We start from the raw sequence: 26433 nt of genomic DNA, 5'->3' as shown, positions 1-26433 counted from the left end.
GTGCTGGTCATTCTCATTGTTGTTTCGTGGGTGCATTTTCAATTTTCAAGATGACATTGTGCAACATGCCTTTTTGATGTGTGTTTCTTTGTCCCCTCTCAGGTAGCGGCAATGATCTTCCATTCAGTGGCGTAACAACTTCACTCTGGGCCCGGGTGTGACACTGCCAATGGGCCCTATACTTTAGTCATTTACCGTGGCACTTAAATGCATTGTTTTCGTTGCAATTTTTCTCACATGGTGCATGTTCCCCTTCACCATAGATGGCACACACACGCTTAAAATGATTCTTTGATGGTCATGTTTTATGTGTGCTACAGTAGTTGTGTGTAAACAGACAAACATCCTGACAAAGCAGATGTGAAAGCTTCTTGACATTTTGCATGGGTCACAATGGGTGTGGCTGGGTTGGCAGGCACAGCCCTTTGATTTGAAAGTGCCTCTAAAAACTCTTCTGTATGGTGTATGACCATAAGTCCATGGTTTAGCTCGTGTCAGCGCTCACCCATATTAAAGTTTATCTGGCTAAATCTGCCTTGGGTAAGTCCTTATAACGACAATGTTGATCCTGCACTTTATTAAAACCCTGTAGGTTTACTCAAGTTTGGCCTAGTTTAGGATTTTCTGTCAGACTTCAGAAAGTCCCTCGGAAAGAACTGTTAAGGCAGTCTTTGAAGAAGCAGATCCAGTTGGCATTAGAAGCTACTCTAAGTAAATACCTGTCTTGTTAGCATGTTGCCTATTTACGCAAATTGGCTCTTGAATTGCCTTCATGAGAAGCTAAACCTGGCATTGGCATTTCAGAGGCGAGGGAAATTAAACAGCAGGGTGTTCATCACTAACTCCCCTCACTCACTCAGGATGAACAAGGGATGCCTCTGAGAAGGTCACGACTGCACATGGCTTCATTTATTCATGTGTGCTGTCCACAGAATTGGCCCGGCCACAGAATATAGCTTGTAGCAGAGAGAGATGCCGATATTAGACTATATATCCTCCTACTGTGACTTTCATGAGGAGAAGAGAGATTGTGCTCTGATAGCAATAGGTCTGTGGGTAGACAGATAACGCCAAGAGCTAAAAGGCATGAGCGCTGTTGAATGTGAAGCAGTGGTGATGGCAGAGTGTATTCTTCAGTCAACACTGCCATCGTGTGGACAAGAAAAACAGTCTATCAAGATAGAATTAAAGATAGAGAATGTAGAGATAAGCTGGTATATAGATAGAAAAAACAGATATTTCTCTTGACTTCTGCTGTCTCCCACTGGTTCCCTGACTTATTTTGAACTTGTCATCTGCCATGTATGCCTTTCCAAAGTTGTGTTTTTGCGCATCACAAAGGCATGATGCATTTGAATGATGTTTTTCAGCCACTTGGTGGCAGTAGATTGAAACTGTTGAATGTTGTACATATTTCTTTTCAGAAACAAAATCACTCATGATTGTTTGTTTAAAACCTCATCATGTGTATTGGATATTTGACATGTATTTTAAAACACAAGGCATGCCACCTGCATTCTATAAGCTCCTGAGTGATCACAGAACCACACTGTTGCAACTCTGGCAGCAAGAGATTATAGAAAATGGCATATTTATTTCTACTGCACACTTGTACTGTGTAATTTTTTATCTTCAAATACACTCAGAGTGGAGTTAATGTGCACTTATTTAAGATATGAATATGTCGATTGACTAGTGGTGCTAAGTCATCGAATTTTAGAATGCACATAGTTAACAACTAAATGACGTTTCTGATATTTTGCCTTTAATGTATTTTTATGGGTATTTTGCAATAGGATGAGTCACAATAGTTTTATGACAAAAATCATGTACAAATGGTCATTGACCGCAAGGTGATTTTTAATTCAAATATACTTTTAAGGATGCATAATAGTCCGGCAGCCAGCTTTCTTGTTCAATGTGTTGAATACAAGGTGAGACACTACTGGTGGGTAAAAAAATAACTAGCAGATATCACTATGAAACTTCCCCAGTTGATTACTTACATTATTATGGAAAAAATGTATTTCAAGTTATCTGTAATTTAATGTTTAAATATGCAAATTAGGCATCACCTAATTAAATATGTGCTGATTTGCATAAAGTAAAAAAAAAAATCTGAACATTGGATGAAGCCAGGTTCAAAATGACTTTTTCATTGTGTTAACATATTAGATGAAAAGTCTTTTTTGTTTGTCTTTTTTCACTTTCTTCCTATGGAGGAGATTCCAGATGGCACCTGGTTAGATCTTTAAAACATTAGATGACTGCCCGCTAGGGAAAACAACAAAATTCTCCTTTAAAGATGCCTTCCATGTTCTACACATTTCTCTTACTCCCCACCCCATCTCGCTCCCTTGTCCCACTCAGTCTTGATCTCTGTGCCCTGCCTATGCAGATCAGTCAACAGACACTTCTGTCTTACTTACTGCTGCTTCTCATTGTTCTGTGTGAGCAGGAAAGACTGACAGAGCGTTCTTGTTCAGTGCCATATAGAATAGCTTATTAAAGCTCAAAACTCTCTTGTGGTTATACATTTCGAGTCAATATGTTAAGAATTATAGAAAAAAGGACAAATGAAAAGCACTTTGGGTTACATTCAGACTTATCTTTCAGACAGTTCAGGTTTTACTACCTTAGAGCAGTAGTCTCATATCTGGCTGTGCTCTAAAACTCTTAAGCTAAGTCATCCAAGTACCGGAGTTTCAAAGTCAACTGAGGTAAAATGTCAGTTCCTTCACTTTTCCCACAGTAGCTTCAATCCACCATCATCAGCGTTGCCACTCTGCATGTCTTTGCACATACGTTTATCTGAATGAGAAACAGGGAGCAATAGCTTTAAAGAGGGATTTTGCATCATTCCGAACTCTCTAGGCAGTTTGTGTCTTCAAAGAATACTGGGGAATGTGACGCGCAACGCAACTGAATATTTTGCATTTAATGTTTTAATAACTAGGTCACAAAGTCCTGTAAAGGAAGTAAAGGTATAAATTCAGTGTTTCATAATTTATTTAAGATCCCTCCCCTGTATGTTAGATGACTTCAGAGCAAATAGAAATCATCTATACATGGAACCAAGACAGAGTGAACAGCAGATGAAAAACACTTATAGCTAGGGCTACTGTAACTGTTAGCATGAAATGTGAAGCCATACTTCCATTCCCCTAATCCAGGGGTTCCCAAACTTTTCCACGACAAGGCCCTCCAAATACCACTAGGTTCTGGCCAAGGACCCCCTTGATGTTTTATTAATTAAACCCATCGACAATACTACGGCAAATGTAAAAATACATTAAGCTAATTTAATAATTATTTTAGCCACAACCACATCGCGTTGGAGCATACAGTGTGTAAAAAAAATATTTGGGGCTTTCTGCTATATGAGAGCCATCACTCTACTATTATTCCCAGTCATTATCATGGGAAATATGTTCAGATATGCGTCACATTATTATAATGGCATTGTATAACAACCCTCATAGTATATTTTAAATGTTTCAAATGTATTTATTTCTTGCTTTTATTTTTCCCTCCAACTTGCTGAGGCCACCCTGGCACCCCCTCACGGCCCCCACTTTGAAAACCACTGCCCTAATCTAAATGTAGCTAGTGCAGCTACATGTAAATGTAGATAAATGCTAAATGTAACTAGTAATTTTGAGTAAAAAAATTATTTAAGATAACTGAATCAAAACATGATATAACAAGTCATTGCTGCTAAGATGTTGGAAATACTGATCCCAGTGCTAGTAACATACAAAGCGCATAATAATACATTGCTTAGCTAACCATGAGTATAGTGATGTGGCTGAGCTACAGTATTCCTCTCAGGTGTGGTAGCTCAGCACTGCAGCAGTCAGTGTGTAGGGTGCTGAATTAATTAATTTCCCAGCCAGCGCCTCCCCAGCGATCTAATCAGCCAGACCCTCACCACAGGGTGCAGCGCGGCTCTTATGAAGCTTTAATATCCCCTTCACTCCTACTCCCTCAGTCTCTCTTTCTCATTCCCTCCACCCTGTTCTCTTAGACTTTTCCCCTATTTTACCTTCTCTTTGATAAATCTTGATTGGACTCTCTTGATGCTCTTGATAGTTCTCCCCAAACCTCCCCTGTGTTTGCCTCCTCTTTCTTTCCCTTGTCTTTTAGCCTTTTTTCTCCAGCTCACCGCTCTCTATTTGTCGCTTTCAATTGTTCACATCTCTCTTCTCTCATCCATCTCCAGCAATCCCAGTAACACAATAATGCTTAATCTAATCACATCTAATATGTGCATATTTCATTGTATAACTTTGTTATCTGGCCATGAATGGTTATTGACCCCTTGCAAGTGACGTCACGTTTTGTTCGCGCCACAGCAAAATAGCCTAGTGGACGGCAAGAACACGAATCAAATCAATGGGTTGTAATGGGACATATCGCACAGCTAGGAGATTATAGTGAGATTTAACCGTAGTAATGCCCTTCCACGACTGTTGGCTTATTGTTTGGAATACAACAACATCCCATGTTCTTGCATAGATATATTTTGGTTTGTTTTCTTTGTGTTTCGGGAGTATTTCAACCACAATTGCATGCTTATCACCTCAGTGTATGAAGCACAGCAGTGGTTGCTATAGCAACCATAGACTCTGAACAGGACGGCAGATAGCACTTAGGCAAAGTCTTTGGCAAGATCTGAATGTAAACAGATAATACCGTTCAAGTTTTTTTATTTCCTATTTCTTTCAATTCTTTAACTTAAGACATGTAGGCCTAAGAAGTAAGTTTATTCGCTGGGCAACGTACAAACTGACGAGTTACATTAGCCCTAGCACTATGAGCTACGATAAACGTTAGCTAGAATAGCTAGCTTCTAAGTGTGGCAGCTAAGTTATTATTTCATGTTCTCTTATGACATTCTTAACGTTTTGACTATGTTACAACTGATAAAAGCAAGACAAATAAAGTAACCAAATCGCTTTGCAATATTTTAGTCTAGAAATACTTATGGGTGTTCATTTACCATAATGTTAATTACAGTAGCCCAACGTTATGACGTTATCTCCACTTGCTGTTACGACCAGTTTTAATAACTTTACATTTGCGATCATGACCCATTTCATCTAACAACACCACTGGCATCTTTCCTTGACTATCAGACCCCAAACAGCAATACATTGAACTACAAAGATGTTATAGTAATGGTGTTCAGTTCATCATAATCGTTATGACATAATGTAATTTGCCGTCCGTCTCCTATCTTTTTGCCGTCCAGCATGGAGCCGTCACGTGACTTAAGTCACGTGTCTGCAAGGGGTGAATAGTGAGGCAGTGGGACTTCCTGCTGCCCCAGAGTACTGCGAACTGCACCACGTCTGTATTTGTGACACACGCCTCATACCTACTGAAATGTGCTGTCTTCCCAGCCTGGAGAGGAAACCCACTCCCTACTAGTTTACCAGTCTTCACCCAGGACAATTCCGGAGCAAAATTAACCTAGGGATTAATAACACATGTGTACCGAGTTCGACCGTTTTCTGGGATATGTTTTCATGCTACTGTAAATGTGAATGGGATTTCATGCATGTTGAATGTGACCACCGTGATAGCAAGAGGCTGGCACTGTCGGCCCATTGGAGGCATAGCTGGCGGTCCGCTGGCATTTTGCTCATCGGTTCTCTGGCGGTCCGCTAGCGGGTTGCAGACAAAATGCCCAATATTTTGTCACTATTGGTCTAAAATCTTTTTAATTTGTTTAGTTATACTCCATATATCATTTGATTAAATTTTCTTAATATTTATGACAAGTTAAATTTAAAGAGATGGTGGTCCAACGGCAGACCACAAGTGGTACGCCACCGGCGGCATACCACCAGCGGTCCGCTATCTGCCAATCTGATTTTATCTGATCTGGGCAGTTTTATCACAAACCGCTAATTAGCTTATAACGCTAGTCTTATACAGGTGGGCGCCATCTTGGAAAAAGTCACGTGACAGTTCAGCTCACGTTGCACGATGTTGGACTGGTTGAATGCCGTGCAACATGAGCTGAACTGTCACGTGACTTTTTCCAAGATGGCGCCCACCTGTATACGTGAATGGTACTGTCTTTTCTGTACACTTACAAAGTTCTCTATGCTTGAGTTCACATGTAGGGACCCTCATTATGTTCCTGTCGAAGTGTGGTGCTATTTTGAGCCTTGTTAGTGGTATAGAAATAGCGATTTCTTTTTACTTTACTCTGTGCCCCTAAGACTAGCGTTATAAGATAATTAGCGGTTTGCGATAAAACTGGTCACATTCAATTAGCATGAAAACATATCCCAGAGAACGGTTGAACGCGGTACATGTGTGTTATTAATTAACTCCAGGTTCATTTTGCGCCGGAATTGTCCTTTAAGCCGGTGTGGAAATGTTGGAAATTAAACGTTCTAAAGAATATCTGGGTTCATTGAATTCAACATGACATTTTAGAACCTTAAGCTAAGTCATCCAAGTACCTAACAGAGTTCTAAAGAACGTTCTAAAGAATATCTGGGTTCATTGAATTCAACATGACATTTTAGAACCTTAAGCTAAGTCATCCAAGTACCTAACAGAGTTTCAAAGTCAACTGAGGTAAAATGTCAGTTCCTTCACTTTTCCCACAGTAGCTTCCATCCACCATCATCAGCGTTGCCACTCTGCATGTCTTTGCACATACGTTTATCTGAATGAGAAACAGGGAGCAAGCTTTAAAGAGGGATTTTGCATCATTCCAAACTCTCTAGGCAGTTTGTGTCTTCAAAGAATACTGGGGAATGTGACGCGCAACGCAACTGAATATTTTGCATTTAATGTTTTAATAACTAGGTCACAAAGTCCTGTAAAGGAAGTAAAGGTATAAATTCAGTGTTTCATAATTTATTTAAGATCCCTCCCCTGTATGTTAGATGACTTCAGAGCAAATAGAAATCATCTATACATGGAACCAAGACAGAGTGAACAGCAGATGAAAAACACTTATAGCTAGGGCTAACTGTTAGCATGAAATGTGAAGCCATACTTCCATTCCCCTAATCCAGGGGTTCCCAAACTTTTCCACGACAAGGCCCCCCAAATACCACTAGGTTCTGGCCAAGGACCCACTTGATGTTTTATTAATTAAACCCATCGACAATACTACGGCAAATGTAAAAATACATTAAGCTAATTTAATAATTATTTTAGCCACAACCACATCGCGATGGAGCATACAGTGTGTAAAAAATGTATTTGGGGCTTTCTGCTATATGAGAGCCATCACTCTACTATTATTCCCAGTCATTATCATGGGAAATACAGTATGTTCAGATATGCGTCACATTATTATAATGGCATTGTATAACAACCCTCATAGTATATTTTAAATGTTTCAAATGTATTTATTTCTTGCTTTTATTTTTCCCTCCAACTTGCTGAGGCCCCCCTGGCACCCCCTCGCGCCCCCCGAGGGGGCCCCGGCCCCCACTTTGAAAACCACTGCCCTAATCTAAATGTAGCTAGTGCAGCTACATGTAAATGTAGATAAATGCTAAATGTAACTAGTAATTTTGAGTAAAAAAATGATTTAAGATAACTGAATCAAAACATGATATAACAAGTCATTGCTGCTAAGATGTTGGAAATACTGATCCCAGTGCTAGTAACATACAAAGCGCATAATAATACATTGCTTAGCTAACCATGAGTATAGTGATGTGGCTAGAGTAGCTACAGTATTCCTCTCAGGTGTGGTAGCTCAGCACTGCAGCAGTCAGTGTGTGGGGTGCTGAATTAATTAATTTCCCAGCCAGCGCCTCCCCAGCGATCTAATCAGCCAGACCCTCACCACAGGGTGCAGCGCGGCTCTTATGAAGCTTTAATATCCCCTTCACTCCTACTCCCTCAGTCTCTCTTTCTCATTCTCTCCACCCTGTTCTCTTAGACTTTTCCCCTATTTTACCTTCTCTTTGATAAATCTTGATTGGACTCTCTTGATGCTCTTGATAGTTCTCCCCAAACCTCCCCTGTGTTTGCCTCATCTTTCTTTCCCTTGTCTTTTAGCCTTTTTTCTCCATCTCACCGCTCTCTTTTTGTCGCTTTCAATTGTTCACATCTCTCTTCTCTCATCCATCTCCAGCAATCCCAGTAACACAATAATGCTTAATCTAATCACATCTAATATGTGCATATTTCATTGTATAACTTTGTTATCTGGCCATGAATGGTTATTGACCCCTTGCAAGTGACGTCACGTTTTGTTCGCGCCACAGCAAAATAGCCTAGTGGACGGCAAGAACACGAATCAAATCAATGGGTTGTAATGGGACATATCGCACAGCTAGGAGATTATAGTGAGATTTAACCGTAGTAATGCCCTTCCACGACTGTTGGCTTATTGTTTGGAATACAACAACATCCCATGTTCTTGCATAGATATATTTTGGTTTGTTTTCTTTGTGTTTCGGGAGTATTTCAACCACAATTGCATGCTTATCACCTCAGTGTATGAAGCACAGCAGTGGTTGCTATAGCAACCATAGACTCTGAACAGGACGGCAGATAGCACTTAGGCAAAGTCTTTGGCAAGATCTGAATGTAAACAGATAATACCGTTCAAGTTTTTTTATTTCCTATTTCTTTCAATTCTTTAACTTAAGACATGTAGGCCTAAGAAGTAAGTTTATTCGCTGGGCAACGTACAAACTGACGAGTTACATTAGCCCTAGCACTATGAGCTACGATAAACGTTAGCTAGAATAGCTAGCTTCTAAGTGTGGCAGCTAAGTTATTATTTCATGTTCTCTTATGACATTCTTAACGTTTTGACTATGTTACAACTGATAAAAGCAAGACAAATAAAGTAACCAAATCGCTTTGCAATATTTTAGTCTAGAAATACTTATGGGTGTTCATTTACCATAATGTTAATTACAGTAGCCCAACGTTATGACGTTATCTCCACTTGCTGTTACGACCAGTTTTAATAACTTTACATTTGCGATCATGACCCATTTCATCTAACAACACCACTGGCATCTTTCCTTGACTATCAGACCCCAAACAGCAATACATTGAACTACAAAGATGTTATAGTAATGGTGTTCAGTTCATCATAATCGTTATGACATAATGTAATTTGCCGTCCGTCTCCTATCTTTTTGCCGTCCAGCATGGAGCCGTCACGTGACTTAAGTCACGTGTCTGCAAGGGGTGAATAGTGAGGCAGTGGGACTTCCTGCTGCCCCAGAGTACTGCGAACTGCACCACGTCTGTATTTGTGACACACGCCTCATACCTACTGAAATGTGCTGTCTTCCCAGCCTGGAGAGGAAACCCACTCCCTACTAGTTTACCAGTCTTCACCCAGGACAATTCCGGAGCAAAATTAACCTAGGGATTAATAACACATGTGTACCGAGTTCGACCGTTTTCTGGGATATGTTTTCATGCTACTGTAAATGTGAATGGGATTTCATGCATGTTGAATGTGACCACCGTGATAGCAAGAGGCTGGCACTGTCGGCCCATTGGAGGCATAGCTGGCGGTCCGCTGGCCCAATATTTTGTCACTATTGGTCTAAAATCTTTTTAATTTGTTTAGTTATACTCCATATATCATTTGATTAAATTTTCTTAATATTTATGACAAGTTAAATTTAAAGAGATGGTGGTCCAACGGCAGACCACAAGTGGTACGCCACCGGCGGCATACCACCAGCGGTCCGCTATCTGCCAATCTGATTTGATCTGATCTGGGCAGTTTTATCACAAACCGCTAATTAGCTTATAACGCTAGTCTTATACAGGTGGGCGCCATCTTGGAAAAAGTCTCGTGACAGTTCAGCTCACGTTGCACGATGTTGGACTGGTTGAATGCCGTGCAACATGAGCTGAACTGTCACGTGACTTTTTCCAAGATGGTGCCCACCTGTATACGTGAATGGTACTGTCTTTTCTGTACACTTACAAAGTTCTCTATGCTTGAGTTCACATGTAAGGACCCTCATTATGTTCCTGTCGAAGTGTGGTGCTATTTTGAGCCTTGTTAGTGGTATAGAAATAGCGATTTCTTTTTACTTTACTCTGTGCCCCTAAGACTAGCGTTATAAGATAATTAGCGGTTTGCGATAAAACTGGTCACATTCAATTAGCATGAAAACATATCCCAGAGAACGGTTGAACGCGGTACATGTGTGTTATTAATTAACCCTAGGTTCATTTTGCGCCGGAATGGTCCTTTAAGCCGGTGTGGAAATGTTGGAAATTAAACGTTCTAAAGAATATCTGGGTTCATTGAATTCAACATGACATTTTAGAACCTTACATTGTCCAATTCCCCTGCTTTTGGAAATTTCACTTCACAGTGGATCCTCCTCCCAGACTCCTCTACTGTTTTAAAACATCACCATCACAATCCCACTGAGCAGTGTCACAGAGCATGTTCACTGCAAAAAACAAGACGTGCCAGTCCAATTACCATTTATAATCCTACTTTTCTATTAGTATAATTGACCATTCGCTAAAGCTCCGCCCCCTTAGTTACTGTTGCTATGCCCATCAAACTCAGACCGGAGTTGACTAGAACTTCAATGGCAGCTTTAAGACTTCTGTAAAAGTTACAGCCCAAGAGGCTCTTATGAAGACCCACGGACCTGATTTCGTTTAGAATCCATCGAAAGACTCCAGTATCTCATGGAGGGACATGTATAAAATTCAAATCTAGCTTTGATGGGTGACAAACATAGACGGGAGGCTTGCATGCATGTTCAAAGGACACTGGGTCATGTCATGTAGGGTTATAAAAAATGACGTTAGTCCGCACACTGAAAACTTTTATCTTATAAAAAATATTTTAATCACCACATGTGACGTTTCGGGCTGAATGCCCTTCTTCAGACATGAAGACAGCAAGAAGACAAGGCACATATATACACACACCAATCAAAAAGTCACCTGACAAATCACCTGTCACAGGTTATTATCTTAAAGTGTCCATTAAAGTGCAAGTGCAGACAAAGTCACATGACAATACTGTGTACTGTACATAGTGCCCCAGACAATCTTAAAGTGGTGTTAAACTACAGGCACAATTAAGCAAAAAAGCCACAGCTTATATCACAGTAACATGGCCTAGTTTAAGAAGTCACAGTAACATGGCCTATCTTAACAGAGTAATGATAAAATACAAGTCCAGAAGAGCAAAAAACAAGCAAACAGGCCACAGCTTATACATCACAGTGATATGACCTAGCTTAGGAAATCACAGTAACATGGCCTAGCTTGAGAGAGCAATGATCTGATACAGTTAGAAACAATCAATGACATACAAACAATAAAGTACAGAGAGCCTCTGATAAATATTAGGCCTAGTTGAGCCTACAAAAAAGGTCGCAGATCAGATTCCTTATTCATTCCTTTGGGGGCTAGAGTGTCAAGCGTATATATCCAGAAGGCCTCCCTCTTTAGTAGTAGCGTATTGATGTCACCCCCCCTAGTGGGTGATTTGACTACTTCGATCCCCCAGTAGCGAAGTGTGGACAGATTGTGGGAGTTGAGGGTGAAATGAACTGCTACAGGGCTTTTGCAGTCATGATTTCTTATGTTGGATCTATGTTCAGATATTCTGATTTTCAATGGCCGAGTGGTCTTGCCAATATAGGTAAGACCACACGGACATTTGAGCATGTAAATGACATTCCGTGTGGTACAAGTCACTCACTAGAGAATTACGCAAGTTGGGTGGTCTTGTGAAAACTTTTAATCCTGGATCAGATTCAATGATATGCCAGTACCTATTGATGATGCATTGAAACTCTTTTCCAATGGGGGAATATTGCACAATACAATTTACTTGAGGTCTTGTTTTTTGTACTCTGCTACGTTGAAGACATTCTGCTTGAGAAACAGAATCAAAACGACTGTGTGCGTCTTTGATGCAGTCTAATTTGTATTGTCTCTGTGAAAACCGCTTCTCCAACTCCGCAGCTTGTGTCAGATAGTCCTCATCAGTGCTACAGATGCGGCGAATACGACTAAATTGAGAAATCGGAAGGGCCCTCTTAAGAGCAGTCGGTGTCAGACACCAAACAGGACGAGGACCACAAAAGCGTCACGTTCAAAAGTTTATTTAAGGGTTGGGGGTTTCAGGGGTTCCGGGGGGGGGGGGGGTACAGGAGTTCCAAGAGTCTGCGTGTGTGTGTTCCCCCAGTAGCCAAACAGCGATGGCAGGAGCTGGATGATCCGGGAAGTCCTGGGGGAAACACACACACAACAGCAATTGAAACGAAGCAGCCGTACAGTCAAGGACTAGGCGGTATTCGTAGAAGAGGGACGGAAGGCAGGTCAAGATTACCGGGGCTGGAGAACACAGAAGTAGTCGAGCGGGTCCGGGATCACAGGCAAAGAGTCAGAGGCGTTTTCCAAAACAGGCAGGTAACTGGTGCTGGTTGCAGACGATCTGACAAGTGTGGACTGAAAAGCAAGGCTTTATATACAGGGCATGATGAGTGGTGAATGCAGTGCAGCTGGTAGGTAACGAGGGTGAGGCAGAGCAGAGCAGAGCAGGAACAGGTGGAGGTCAGACTTCAATCAGCGTGTGTTACCAGGCAGAGAGAGAGCTCATGACAGTCGGGTGGAAAGACTGGCCGTGTAGAATAGAGTTTCTGTCTGTACTCTTCCTATACAAATTAGAGCCAAGTGTGGTCCCATCTCTATATATTAAAATATCCAAGAAATGTCATGTAGGGAACATGGTAATGCAAATAAACAAATAAACATTGCCTACATTTCAGAGCCTCTTCAACTTTATTAACTGATGGCGAATAAATGATACACTACTGTGCACAGTCCCATGCTTTTCTGACGTGAGTATGCTAGCACGTTAGTGGCGGTTGGCTAACTATGCTAACGTTATCTATCCAAGTCTCCTCCAAGTGATAATCATATTATACACAATGCTGGTTTACCAAGTAATGTGTATTCTGTCTTATCTGGCACCCTAATGAGATTGGTTAAATTATTCTAATTTAAAACAATCTGACCCCAATTTTACTATTATTACTAATCATCGTACTGACGTCTGAAGCAGATTACTTCCTATTCTGTTAAAAATCACATTGCGAATCATTTTCTCATCTCAACCAGTTGTAATCTTCACACATTTGTATAGGTTTTTAGCCGATTCACGGTGCATCGTTATACTGTATGCCTAATTATACGCATTGTTCTTGTTCTGATTTTTTAACTATGACCATGACTATAATTGTTTGTCTTGTCATGTCTGTCAGCTGAAAAGTTGTAATTTAGAAGATGTACAGAGTGAGTTTATTTCCTGAATTCATTGGACTTAAATCGAATTAAGCTTCAAAATCATGCATACCAAATATGAAGGCCCTAAGAATTCAGAAATGTTGGGCTCTTTTAGGAGTGACACATGCTGTTAGTATTTCTTTAGTGAATTACCGGTAAATATTGTTGGAGTATTCACATACTCAAATCAAGACGCAAAACATGTCATACACCACCAACCTGCTGCTGCATCCTGTGTGTCCCTCAAGCCAACAGAAGGCTCTCCAGCTCTCTTCCTTACGATAGCAGGCTCACGGTTGCCATAGTGACACCATGCCCTCCAACTGATAAACAGGCCTGGGGCTTATAACCTTTTTCACAGAAGTCTGAGTCATGACTATTAGCCCACAATCGGGGAAGACTGTGAGCGGATGTCGGAAAGCAGACACAAAGTATTTAAGTCTGATAGAACCAGTTTCTTGCACAGAGAGAGATGGAGAGAGAGAGAACCTGTCAAATGGCTCAGAGTCCACTTTTGTGCCATAATGTCATGTCTTTGTTGTACCAGGAGACTGAAATTATTGACTTCACCTTAGCCAAGCAATCTTCCACTTGGACTTGGATATTATGACTCACCATGAGTCATTATGAGTCATAAGTCTGAATGCGTCATTATAAATATTCTGGTCAGATAATGGACCTCCAGTAGTGACCTTTTCCGCTAAGGAGTCTCTCAGGTCCTTAGACTCCGTTCCAGTCCAGTTAGCAGTGTAAAAAAAACTATAATGCCCCTCAGCCTGCTTTACTGCTTTAAGTCTGTTACGTCTGACACAGGAGGAGATCGGAGGCAGGTAAGTATCGTGAAGTCGAAGGTCTTTAATTCTCTCCGCAAACTTGGACATTCCAAACAAGGAGATTTCAGCAAAGAAAAAACAAAATGCATATAAACAATAGCTCCGGAGTAACAGAGAAACAAGGCGTCTTCCAACGAGACCAGACAGAGAATGCAAGTTTGAGTCCAACTTAAATAGCTTGGCTAACGAGGATTCAGTTCAGCTGGGGAGTGGCCTTCAGGTGTGGAGGATTATTGGAACGCAGATGAGGGTAAGTGGATCATGGAACCAATTAGAAAACAGGGGAATTGGATCTGATTGATGATTGCTGTTGTGGTTGCTGTGATGAGGTGAGCAAGGGGTTTCGTGGAGTCGTGACAGTACCCCCCCCAGCCACCATCTCCATGGACGAGGGTGCCCGGCGAGGTGGCCGACCACGGGGACGCAGCGCAGGTTGACTGGGGTGAGCACTAAGGAATTCTTCGAGCAGGGTGGGGTCCAAGATGTCATGGCGACGAACCCAGGAGCGTTCTTCTGGCCCATACCCGTCCCAGTCAACCAGGTACTCGAGGCGACCTCCGCGGCGCCGGGATTTAAGAATCTGGCGGACAGCATAGATTGGACCCTCGTCCAGGAGGAGTGGCGATGGAGGAGGCACAGCAACCCCAGGGTCTGTAGAGGACAAAGAGTCAGGTGAGTAACATGGTTTCAACAGAGACACATGAAACACTGAGTGAATCTTATACTCAGGTGGGAGTTGGAGACGGCAAGTAACAGGGTTGATCTGGTGGGAGATTACGAAGGGGCCTATATATTTAGGTCTGAGTTTCTTGCAGGAGTGCCGCATCCGAAGGTCCCATGTGGAGAGCCACACCTTCTGCCCCACGATGTAGACAGGGGCCTGTGTTCGGCGGGCGTCAGCATAGTGGCAGCGGCGTCGGAGAGCCCTTTGCAGTTGACGGTGGGCTCGGGCCCACACTCTCTCACTCTGAACCACTGGTTGACTGCAGGGCCGGATGACAAACTCACAGTCACCCCCAGTAGACGAAGGAAAGCACGCCAAAACCTGGATATGAACTGGAGGCCTCGAGCCGAAACGATGTCCTCTGGCAATCCAAAGTTCCGGAAGACCTGAGTGAAGAGGGCTTCAGCTGTCTCCTGTGCTGTTGGGACTCCTTTCATGGGGATCAATTTACATGCCTTCGAGAAGCGGTCTACCACCACAAGGATGCTTGTGTGGCCATTGGAGGAAGGCAGGTCAGTGGCATAATCTATGCCAAGATGTGTCCAGGGTCTGTGTGGAATTGGCAGAGGAACTAGTTTCCCTGTCGGCAGGTGACGAGGGGTCTTTGCCATGGCGCAATCAGCACAGCTGCGAACAAACTGTTGGACATCTCTTGACATACCAGGCCACCAGTATCTGTCACGGAGAAGGGTGAGTGTAGCGCTTACGCCGGGATGTCCGGTGCCTGGTATGGAGTGTGCAGAGGTGAGGAGGAAAGGCCGGATCGTTTGCGGAACATAGGTCCTGTTGGCAGGAGTGTTGGTTGGTGTCGGGTCGGTTACTGAGGCTTCACGGATTTCTTCATCCAGGGTCCACTGGATGGGGCTCACCATTGCACTGGGTGGCAGGATTTTCTCTGGTTCTTCTGGTGCATTTGCTGGAGAGTGAACACAGGAAAGAGCGTCTGCACGACCATTGAGAGTGCCGAGGCGATATCGGATGGTGAATTGGAACAGTAAAGGGGAACTTTGCTCCTTCGAGCCAGTGGCACCACTCCTCTAGTGCCAGCTTGATGGCCAAGAGTTCTCTATTTCCGATATCGTAATTGCTCTCAGCAGGACTCATCTTCTTTGAAAAGAATGCACAGGGACGGAGACGGGGCGGCTCACCATGTGGTTGTGACAGAACGGCTCCCACCCCAGTAGTTGAGGCATCCACTTCTACTGTGAATGGAAGTTCCGGGTCAGGGTGGCACAGCAGAGGAGCGGTTGTGAAGGCATTCTTGAGATGGAGGAAGGCTTGTGTAGCGGCGGGGTTCCATATCAGGCGTTTGGGCTTGTTGCGTAAGAGGGAAGTGAGCGGAGTAGCTAGTTGGCTGAAGTTGTGAACAAGTTGTGGACACTATGGGGGCATGTACCATCAGCCATGGTCTCCCTAACACTAGATCAATCTGGGATTCCTCTAGGACATGGAAGCAGATGTCTTCGACATGCAAGGCCCCTAGCCTAAGTTGGAGGGAGGATGTCTGTGAGGTCACTTGCCTGGTAGAGAGAGGTTTTCCCATTACTGATTGCACGGTAAAGGAGGTGGAGCATTGGACCCGAGGGATCTGGAGCTGGTTGCAGAGTGCGCCGGAGATTAAGTTCCCCGCTGAGCCGGAATCGAGGGCATGAACAAGGTGGGTTAAGTCAGACATGCAAAGCTGGGCAGAGATCATCAACGGCTTTAAATGAATGCCAGGAGAAGAGACTGCGCTCACCATGAGTCTTGGAGGTCTAGTTGGACAGCGTGAGATCATGTGACCCTTCTCTCCACAGTAGAGGCAGAGCTGGTTCTCCATGCGCCGGCGTCTCTCTGTGGGGGACAGTCGAATGGTCGACAGTCGAATCCACCTACATGGCTTCTTCTGATTGCTCCGGGCTGTTCACGGACGGCGCAATGGCGATGGCGGACCTTCCAGGACCCAGAAAGCAGCTCTCTCTCCTATGAGAGACTCGAACTGCAAGTGGGATGAACCGCTCAAGACCAATGGTGTCATCATACGCAGCCAGATGGAGGCGCAGGGAGGGATTCAGGCCTTGTCGGAACACTGATGAGGGCCACTTCGTTCCATCCGCTTGCTGCGGCCAGTGTTCTGAACTGCAGGGCATACTCAGTAATGGGCTGTCTTCCCTGTCGAAGGGCGTACAGCCTGCAGGGACGAATCACCATCAGGAAGACTGAAGACTTCTTTGACGTGATCCATGAAGCGCTGAGCGGTAGTGGTAACTGGGCCTGGGGTATTCCAGATGGTCTCGGCCCACTGAAGTGCTCTGCCCGACAGGAGGGAGATGATGTAGGCCATCTTGGACCTCTCGGTGGGATACCGAGCTGGCTGCATCTCAAACATCAGTGAACATTGGAGAAGAAATCCCTTACAGCTTTCTGGAGACCCGGAGTAGGTCGCTGGGTTGGCAACAGGAGCAGCATGGATGAGCTGAGGAAGCTGTGGTGCGGGATTGGGAGCTTGCGCTGGAGCGTTGACCGGAACAGGAGCTGGAACGAGAGCGGGAACTGGCACAGGAACCTCCATTGGCACAGGGACTGAATTCTGCCTTCGGAATTCTTCCTCCAACACCTGGAAGGCATTTGCTTGCTGGGTTGTTGAAGGCTCCATGCCTGGTCTGGTCTTCTGTTACGTCTGACACAGGAGGAGATCGGAGGCAGGTAAGTATCGTGAAATCGAAGGTCTTTAAGTCTCTCCGCAAACTTGGACATTCCAAACAAGGAGATTTCAGCAAACAAAAACCAAAATGCATATAAACAACGATAGTTCCGGAGTAACAGAGAAACAAGTCGTCTTCCAACAAGACCAGACAGAGAATGCAAGTTTGAGTCCAACTTAAATAGCTTGGCTAACGAGGATTCAGTTCAGCTGGGGAGTGGCCTTCAGGTGTGGAGGATAATTGGAACGCAGATGAGGGTAAGTGGATCATGGAACCAATTAGAAAACAGGGGAATTGGATCTGATTGATGATTGCTGTTGTGGTTGCTGTGATGAGGTGAGCAAGGGGTTTCGTGGAGTTGTGACAAAGTCCCATTACTGTACATGCATTAAAATGTAGCCAGTTGATGTCCAGAACATTTCATGACTCATAAATTTTCTTGCAACTCTCTGTGCACTTTCAGCAGGCTGCTGTCAGCCGTTATGTAATATTGTCATCTGTGTTCTCTACATCTGACCTCTAGTCATCTTTTTTTCCATTGAAAGCATTTTTGATGTCTGAATCATCAACCGTACATGTGACAGAAGGTGTGAGTTTTAAAATGCTGGCTCATGGAAAGTGTCCATTAGACTAAAGGGATTTAACCCTCTAGGCGCCACAGTCGACTATAGTCGACAAGATGCGGTACTGAATAAAACGGCCGATTTAGTCAAATAGGGTGTCATATTTCGTTCGACTTCCACTCCACTAGATGGCAGACATGTCATACGTCATCCCCGAGTCGAAAAACAAAACTTTCTAGCTACAGCGCATTGAATCAGTGCGTGAAATACCGGAGCTAGTGTGCGTGTGAGCCACTTTGTCAGAGCGATATTGTCAACGTCAGCGAGTATTTCGTTAGATTATCGTCTAATGGCATCAAAAAAGTTTACCTGAAATGAAGTGTTGGGTCTTCTATTCGCGGACCCTGATTCTGAAGGGGAATATCTGCCTTCAGAAAATGACGGTGATTCGTTTAGTGAGGCTTCAGATGCGTCCCTGCCTTGCAATGATGCAGCTGGACAAAGTGAGAGTTTACTCCATAGTTTAGCTTACACCAAGCACAAATGTTGAATCGTTTGCCCAATGTCACTGGTGGGAATAATGTTTCACGGGTTCGGAGTGTTCATCGGGAAGTTAGCAGGGTGTTTGTGGTGTGGCGAACGAGGCTGGAGGTAGCATAATGGAGGTAGCATAATGTCCATAGCGCTAGCTTCTGTCTTATGAACGTGTGCCTCTCCACAATCGCGGCGACAGTAACGTGGTGGAGCCTTTGTCTAATGCCACTGGGTATGTTAGACGAGGTCGAAGTGCTCATAGGACAGTTAGGGGGGAACGTAGTGGCAGTCGCAATGAGAATGACAGTAGGCCTTGTCCGAGCTGCGCAAATTCTCTCCACTCGGCGCGCGCGAGGCAGATCTGGCCATGCTGCTCGCATGGTGGAGGTGGTGACACGCTCTCTCCCTCTCCCACACACACACACATACACACACATTAGGTCATGCATAGTCTATCACAAGATGATGGGAATGCCGGCCCTGTATGGATAGGGATAGGGAGTCATTATCTCTACAGCAAAAGGCCTGCTACATAAAAAAAAAAAAAAGTCAGCCATTTAGTAATGATTTACACTGTTGATTTGCTATCTACTTCCCTGATCATTTAGGACATACAGTACACTATGTGTTCCTTTTTGTGTGTTCATGTCCTTGTGATGTGTGTGTCTTTGTCAGCTAAGAAAAAAAAACAAAAAAACATCAACAAAAACAACAAAAAGAAAAAAAATACTAACATTGTCTCTTGTCTTGTCTCGTCATCTCACTCCTGATCTGTGCCTTGCCGTGGCAAATGAGCTTTTGAACTAAACAGGTCTTGTCTACTTGTGTTTGTGTGTCATCTGAATAATATATATGTGCCCCATACATGGAATCAGAGTGCCTACTGTATGTAGTAAATGGAAAATCTCTACAGCAAAAGGCCAGTCTACCGCTACATGCATTTGGTTTGTTTCTGCCATTTATTAGTAATGATTTACACAGTTTGTTCACTACTTACTATTTACCTGAGCATTCAGTATTGTGCAATATAGCATACAGAAGGTGAGGGACATTTTGGGGGGAAAGAAGTGGTGCATTTTATTTTATTTTATTATTCAAACATGCGACTTTTCATGAAAATTCTATAATCAAAGATGGCCGCCACCATATGACGTCATAATATGCAAATTAGATATAAACATTTAATCTCTACATAAACTTTGGGTCATCCTTAATATTTCTCTAATTTACAGAAAGTCTCTATCTCTTATCACTTTTAAGATATAGCCTTTTGAAATGAAGATGTCAAAATTGATCGTTTCGGAAAAAAAACTCTGGCGCCTAAAGGGTTAAGACATGAAGTGAAGGAGTACAAAAATGATGAACAAATGTTCAAAGTTTATCAAAGTTTGTGTAAAAAACAAGTTGACTTTTTCTCTTGAATGTTACCCAAATGCTTCTATTTACATACGTATAACTCATGCCACATGCATGCATTTACACATTTGAAATTTGAGTGTGACATTGGCCAGAATCTTACAAGTGGGTGTCTCCAGCTAATGGGATTAGTTGTTATAGATGAATGATTAGTGTTATTCTGCTGTCATGTTTTGAATTTTAGATTTGGAATGATATTCAGTCAGCTACCCACCCATAGTGTCCTCCTGCTGGGCTGTAGCAGTGTTTTAGCACTCTTTTGCATATTTCCTAACCTTTACCACAACTCATCTCCGTGGAGCGCTTCATAAAAGTCCCTCAAATATGCCGTTGCAGTATGAATTTTTTAATGAGTGACAAAAAGATGTATCCATTGTACCGTCAGTCTCTTACTCGCATGAGTGAATTTTGCTAATCGATTCATAAGTCTTTCTATTTCTCTCTCTCTCTCTCTATCTCTTGCTGTAGTTGACGTGCCTTCAAGATTTCTTTGGCGATGATGACATCTTCATTGCGTGTGGGCCTGAGAAGTTCCGCTACCAGGATGACTTCCTGCTGGATGAGAGTGGTAAGGCTGATTGATACCTTATAGCTGTGAAGCCGTGTAGCTTCTGACTGTCTGCTCTGAGGGGACTGTCAAAATAAATAGCAGTCATGTCACACAAATACACAAATGATATGAGCGATGAGTGTGAGCCCTTTACAGCAGAATATTCTAGAAATGGGAAACACTAGCGAAGAAACGTGATTGGCCTTATTGTGAAAATGCAAGGGACATAGAACTGTACTTAGTGCTTACTGTAGCCTGTGAAAGTATGGCAAGTCTGTCCACTTCAGCAGTAAAGAGGTAGATAGTGCATAACCACATGGAACAGTGAGAGAATGACCCATTTTCAAGACCATTTTTGCAAAAAGGCTTGTAGTATCTTTGAATGCCATTTTCTCATCTGGTCTGCATTTTTCTCTCTCTCTCTCTCTCTCTCTCTCTCTCTCTCTCTGTCCCTCTCTCTCCCACAGAAACACACACACACCAGGGCTCAACATTAACGATTTAAAGTGGTTTAAAGTGGTTGCCAGCTTGGCAATCAGGCATGAGGTTTTGGCTGCCAAAGCTAACCAAATCAGTTTGGTGGCCAAGGGCAACTGGGCAACCTTTAATGTTGAGCCCTACACAATAGGGGGGTGTCACGATTTTGGTTTTAAGTCGAAATCGATCGAAATTACATCTCAGTCTCGAACTTTGAAATCAAATGTAGAATCAAGGATTCAGCCACACCCCCAATGCCACGTCCTGCATGCATGCCAAGAGACAAAAAACACACACACGTGTTGAACTGCGGAGCGTTATCTCCGAGCTGCATCCAGTTAAAACCGAACTCGAAGCCTCTCCTGCTAGGCCTACTCTGAAATCTCCAGTATGGAAGTAGCCTATTTTATCGTTCATTCACGTCAGTTAACACCAACTTACTCAACTGTTTCAAAATAAACATGCGGTTTCAAAATAAAAGCCCCCCAAAACAGAACTGAAAACAAGCCAAAAAAGTAAACTGTAACACTTTATAATAAGTAATTAACTGGTACACTTAAAAGGTTTATTCCACTGTATCAAAGAGTAACAAGGTTGTAGCAGCACAGCTGTTACATGTACACTGAAGACAATGAGGCCTTGACTGGAGCTAAGAATGGTTTGTATATCAAATCTATCATGACCAGATTTACCCCATCCAGCTGATGAAAATTTAGGCAAATTGGCAAAGTTTTGTAAAAGCACTCAGTATTACAATGTAACAACTATATGTAGGTACCCACAAATACATAATGCAAGTACAATGATAGTATCTGATAGTACATGTTGTTACACAGGTTGTACCACTGTACCTAATTAGGTAGGTACACTGTAACAGCGACACATTAAAATAAAGTGTTACCAATTGATCTTAATGCCTTAAGTAAAAAATGAGGAAATATCCTTTAAGGACACCAATTTTCTTTGTGAATGAATAATGTATCATAAATAAATAAATGTTCTTCCTTAAAATACAGGGGTCATAAGTATTGGCACCCCTATGTTGAATTCCCATAGAGGCAGGCAGATTTTTATTTTTAAAGGCCAGTTATTTCATGGATCCAGGATACTATGCATCCTGATAAAGTTCCCTTGGCCTTTGTAATTAAAATAGCCCCACACCATCACATACCCTTCACCATACCATTTTATTTCAGTTAGCCTATTAGCTGGTTTGATTTCCTTTCTTAACCAGTATGGACATTTACCAGTACATGTAATCTGGAAAGGCAAGTTATTCAACTAGCACACAGAATAATGTGACCAGACGTCCTTAGTTGCGTGTCTCAAGTCCCGACAAAAGCCTGTCTTTACACCAACCACTATTAAAGAAGCACTATGCAGGTCTGGTTATTCCTTCGCTGTTTCTGGGTTTTCGCCGGATTTGGGCTCGCATTTTTCACTACATAGCTCCCCCTGCAGCTTCGGTAGCAAGTGACTGCTACGCTAAACCCCCACTAGCTAGCGAGCTAGCCATCAAGAAACCAAGTTAAACACATACAGGGCTCACAATAAAACGGTCGAGCAAACACCTTGTTCAAGAGACTATCAAACCACATTACAAAGACGAAGTTCACCCATGGGCTACTTACAATTTCAACAGCAACAAAGCCAAGTCAACATCCGTTTTACAGTCTTCTTCGAAACTACAATCTGACTACATTTTTGAGGCGCGATTGGATACTTCCGCTGAGTCACATCCGGATTTACTGGGACCGGGTCCAGAAAGTTGCATATTATTTTTTTTCTGTGGAGAAGCGATAGGGGGAGACGAAGAAGTGTTGTAGAACCATCAGAACGACTCTCAACCAGCATAATTAAGGTAATTTTTGCTAAAATTGTTGCATAGTGCTTCTTTAAAGTGTGGTCTTATTATAGCCCGATCATTAACTAAACCCATGTAGAAAAACTGTAGCCTAAAGCGTCCGGCGTATGATTTTGATAATGTGTGTGTGCGCGTGCCTGTCAGTCAATCGTAACAATCTGCATAATCTTTGCAGCCAACCTTACAGTGTAAACATTGTTGCAATGCCTTGTCATATCTGCCTCATTTTAACGGTTAGGACAATGTTGAAGAGAAAGGCATAATTTTCAAAATAACCTATGGCTGTGAGTTTTGTTTTCAAATGTTTTCATGCATGTCTGGATAACAGGTGAGGAATGTTTAGGACACAGACTATCGTAAATCCTCAAAATATGGCAGGGGTCTTTTATTTATGGTTGCGCAGGCCTTTATTCGAGTCAGGCTTGTAACCTATTCGAGGCAGGCCTTCATTTCTTACGTGCGTTGTATTGTGAGACATTTGTTTTATTTGGAGCGGCATACTGGTAGGCTATCAAAAGCAGAAGATATTTGGTTTGGTTTGGGATTTAATTTACTTTTGGACTGTTTGATTATTGCTAAATGTTGGGACTGGTGGGCACTGAAATCTGGGCGGTATTTGGTGGTTCACTACTAAGTTTCATTACATTTCCACCCGCTGTTTATTGCAAGACAAGGCATCTGCTTTCATTGATTGATTGAACGTGCACTGTGCTGTAATGGAAACCTTATTGTGTAGGCCTACGGTAGCTTAAATTGAGTTATTTTTTAATTATGCATGATTTACTTTTTTTTTCATTCGTAGGCTGGAATGCCTCGCGGCAGCAATTGTGTTTAAATGTAGGCTAGTACTGCTTCAGCCTCTGGCAAGCTCAGAAGGGGGCGCCAAGCGACTAGTAGCTTGAGAGCGATGTGTTGGAGACCCAGTGTAACCACTTTTCATTGGCAACAGCATTAAACCAACCAACAATATAAAATATTAAAAGGGACATATTATGCAAATTTCACTTTTTGCATCCTTTTGTACGTCCATTTGGGTCTCTACAGCTCCTAATAACACTCCAAGCGCGACAAAAAGCCATCCATCCGTTTTCTGTGAGTCAGTTGAACGACTTCGGTGTCAGGAATCATATATAGAGTGGCGAAGTCCCGCCCCTTCTACTTCCGGTCCATCTTTCAAAAAATTATGAACGGGAGTTAATGGAGAGATAACAATTATTTTTTGGTCCAGTTTGAATTGTGCCACGAATTTCACATATGATGTGTGTGAATTTAAAAGATAATTTTTCACGTCAAGAAAGTACTGTTGTTCGATAGACTTCAAAAGTTATGTTGGTTTTGTGCAAATCCACTCAGTGGACTACATCTCTCGTCTCGAATGATGTACGTCACCAACGTAATGAAACGATAAGAGCGGTTATGCTAGTTAACGGTTGCATCTTGCTGCCTGCTATGTCACTTAAACTTAACAGTATGTAATGTACAGTCTTTGGACGAATACAACTTACCTGATGTGTTTAATCCTCTGACTCATGGTATTTTCTTCGGCAAGGAAAGTCCAATTAAGACCTGTTGCTGGTATGCTTGTACAATCTAGTGTGGCTGTGAATGAGCTAACGTCACTAGCGCGACTGATGGGTTTGTAGTCGATCTGAATCAACAATATGAATTCATTTACATGGCATAATGACATCCGCCCAATGAAAGTGCCCAAAATCGCCATTTTGGCAACCATTTTGTTTATGCTAATTAGATGGTCATAAACTCAAAATTCAGCTTGGGAACAGGGCTAGTTGGATTCAGCACACCTTAATTATGTTAAAAAGTCCTGTTCCCAACTTTTACTAAAAAATGCCTCTAGGAAGCACATATCTCAAAAATATCACCTGTCTATGAGGTCTTTGTGGACCAAGAAGCATACAGGGAGGAACTCCTGAAAATAAGCATTCCTCCGGACCTGTCCTCAGAGTTTGAGCACCCAGAGAAGGAGGAGGTGATCGACAACTATGTGTCTCGCTTCAATCCAGGGGAGGCAGTTTGAAGCCCACGTATTGTCCTTGGCTGTCAGGAAACTCCCGACGAACACGCAGGACGGGATGACGACCCTTATTCTGCATCCAAGGAATCCCCAACACCAACTGACAAAGCTCCTGTAGGCAAGCTATCTGTAACGACTTAAAAAAAAAAAAAACATTACAGTAGTTAGCAGGTTACATAATCTGTCAGTTCTGTCAAAAGTGCAAAGTGCACAAAGTGCAATTGTCATATTGCATATGTCATGTTTTATTTCTGTTTTGTGTAATAAATATATTGTAATGTCTTAAATGTGTCACGAGTGTATGTTTGATACCTGATAATAGCCATACATAAAAAGAAAGAAAACAACAATTGGGGCATGTGTTGGTGTGTAAGGCCATTAGTGACCTATGAACATTAGTAAGACTAACATCTGCTTTTGCTGATTAAAAACGGTAGCCTGTCACTTCTCATAAACACTGGGAAAAACTAATAAGTAGCTTAATAAATAACACATACTGCTCTATTCCCCGTAGCCGTAAGGCCCCATGGTTAGCTCTGTATATGTTCAGTGCGTTCTGAAGAGAATAAACATTCAGGCACACCGGGTATAAACCCGTCTGCTGCAGACGTCGTGTCTTTTAGAAACCGCTTGCAGCATTCGTGTTTCTGCAGGTGGCTCCTCTTCATCTTGATCTGGGTCCGACTCTGGGTCGAAAATGTTGGGCTAGAGTGCGCCTCTGTATTCCGTCATTTTCACACCGAGGTGAAGTTAGTTTGATATTCAGATATTCAACAGATATTTTTTTTTATTTTTTTAATGCAGCCGGTTTCACCCCGTGTTTACAGACAGATGACCTGTCTACTTGCTCCCAACTGACCTACTTAGGGACCGTCTATAAAGTACCTTCTGAATTACCTTCATAGTCTTTTTTGTCAATAGCTTTGACATCATGTGACCTAGTGGCTCCAAACCAATGCAGAATAGTTATCCTATATGGGACTCATCAGACACTTTTTTATAGTCACTGTATGCACACTGTATTTTATATGAATATTTTAAAGAAAATACATTATTTCATATAAGAAACAGACTCCTTTTTTTCAATACCTCCCAAGCCATATGACCTAGTGACTCCAAACCCATGCAGAATAGTTATCCTATATGGGACTCAGACACACCTCTTTTTATAGCCACTGTATGCACGCTGTATTTAAATATGATTTTTTTAAAGAAAATACATTATTTCACATATGGAATGGTCTCCTTTTTTCAATACCTCTCAAGCCATGTGATCTAGGGACTCCAAACCAATGCATAATAGTTATCCTATATGGGACTCATTAGACACACCTTTTTTATAACGACTGTGCACGCTGTATTTTAAATTAATTTTTTAAAGAAAATACATTAGTTCATATAAGAAACAGACTCCTTTTTTTCAATACCTCCCAAGGCATGTGACCTAGGGACTCCAAACCAAT

General features: G+C 42.5%; 1 protein-coding gene across 2 annotated transcripts in view; it reads left to right on the top strand.

Moving 5' to 3' along the window:
* LOC121683410 (serine/threonine-protein kinase DCLK1-like) overlaps nt 1–26433 on the top strand; it is a 74990-nt gene that overhangs the window by 15177 nt on the left and 33380 nt on the right. For both annotated transcript variants that reach the window (XM_042063033.1, XM_042063034.1), the window contains exon 4: nt 20513–20612. In XM_042063033.1, coding sequence (XP_041918967.1) covers nt 20513–20612 — 100 coding nt within the window. The remainder of the gene's footprint in view (nt 1–20512; nt 20613–26433) is intronic.

The sequence above is a fragment of the Alosa sapidissima genome, chromosome 15, assembly GCF_018492685.1.
Source record: "Alosa sapidissima isolate fAloSap1 chromosome 15, fAloSap1.pri, whole genome shotgun sequence".
NCBI lineage: Eukaryota > Metazoa > Chordata > Actinopteri > Clupeiformes > Clupeidae > Alosa > Alosa sapidissima.
The sequence above is the reverse complement of the archived record's forward strand: the minus strand, read 5'-3'. Positions and strand labels throughout refer to the sequence as shown.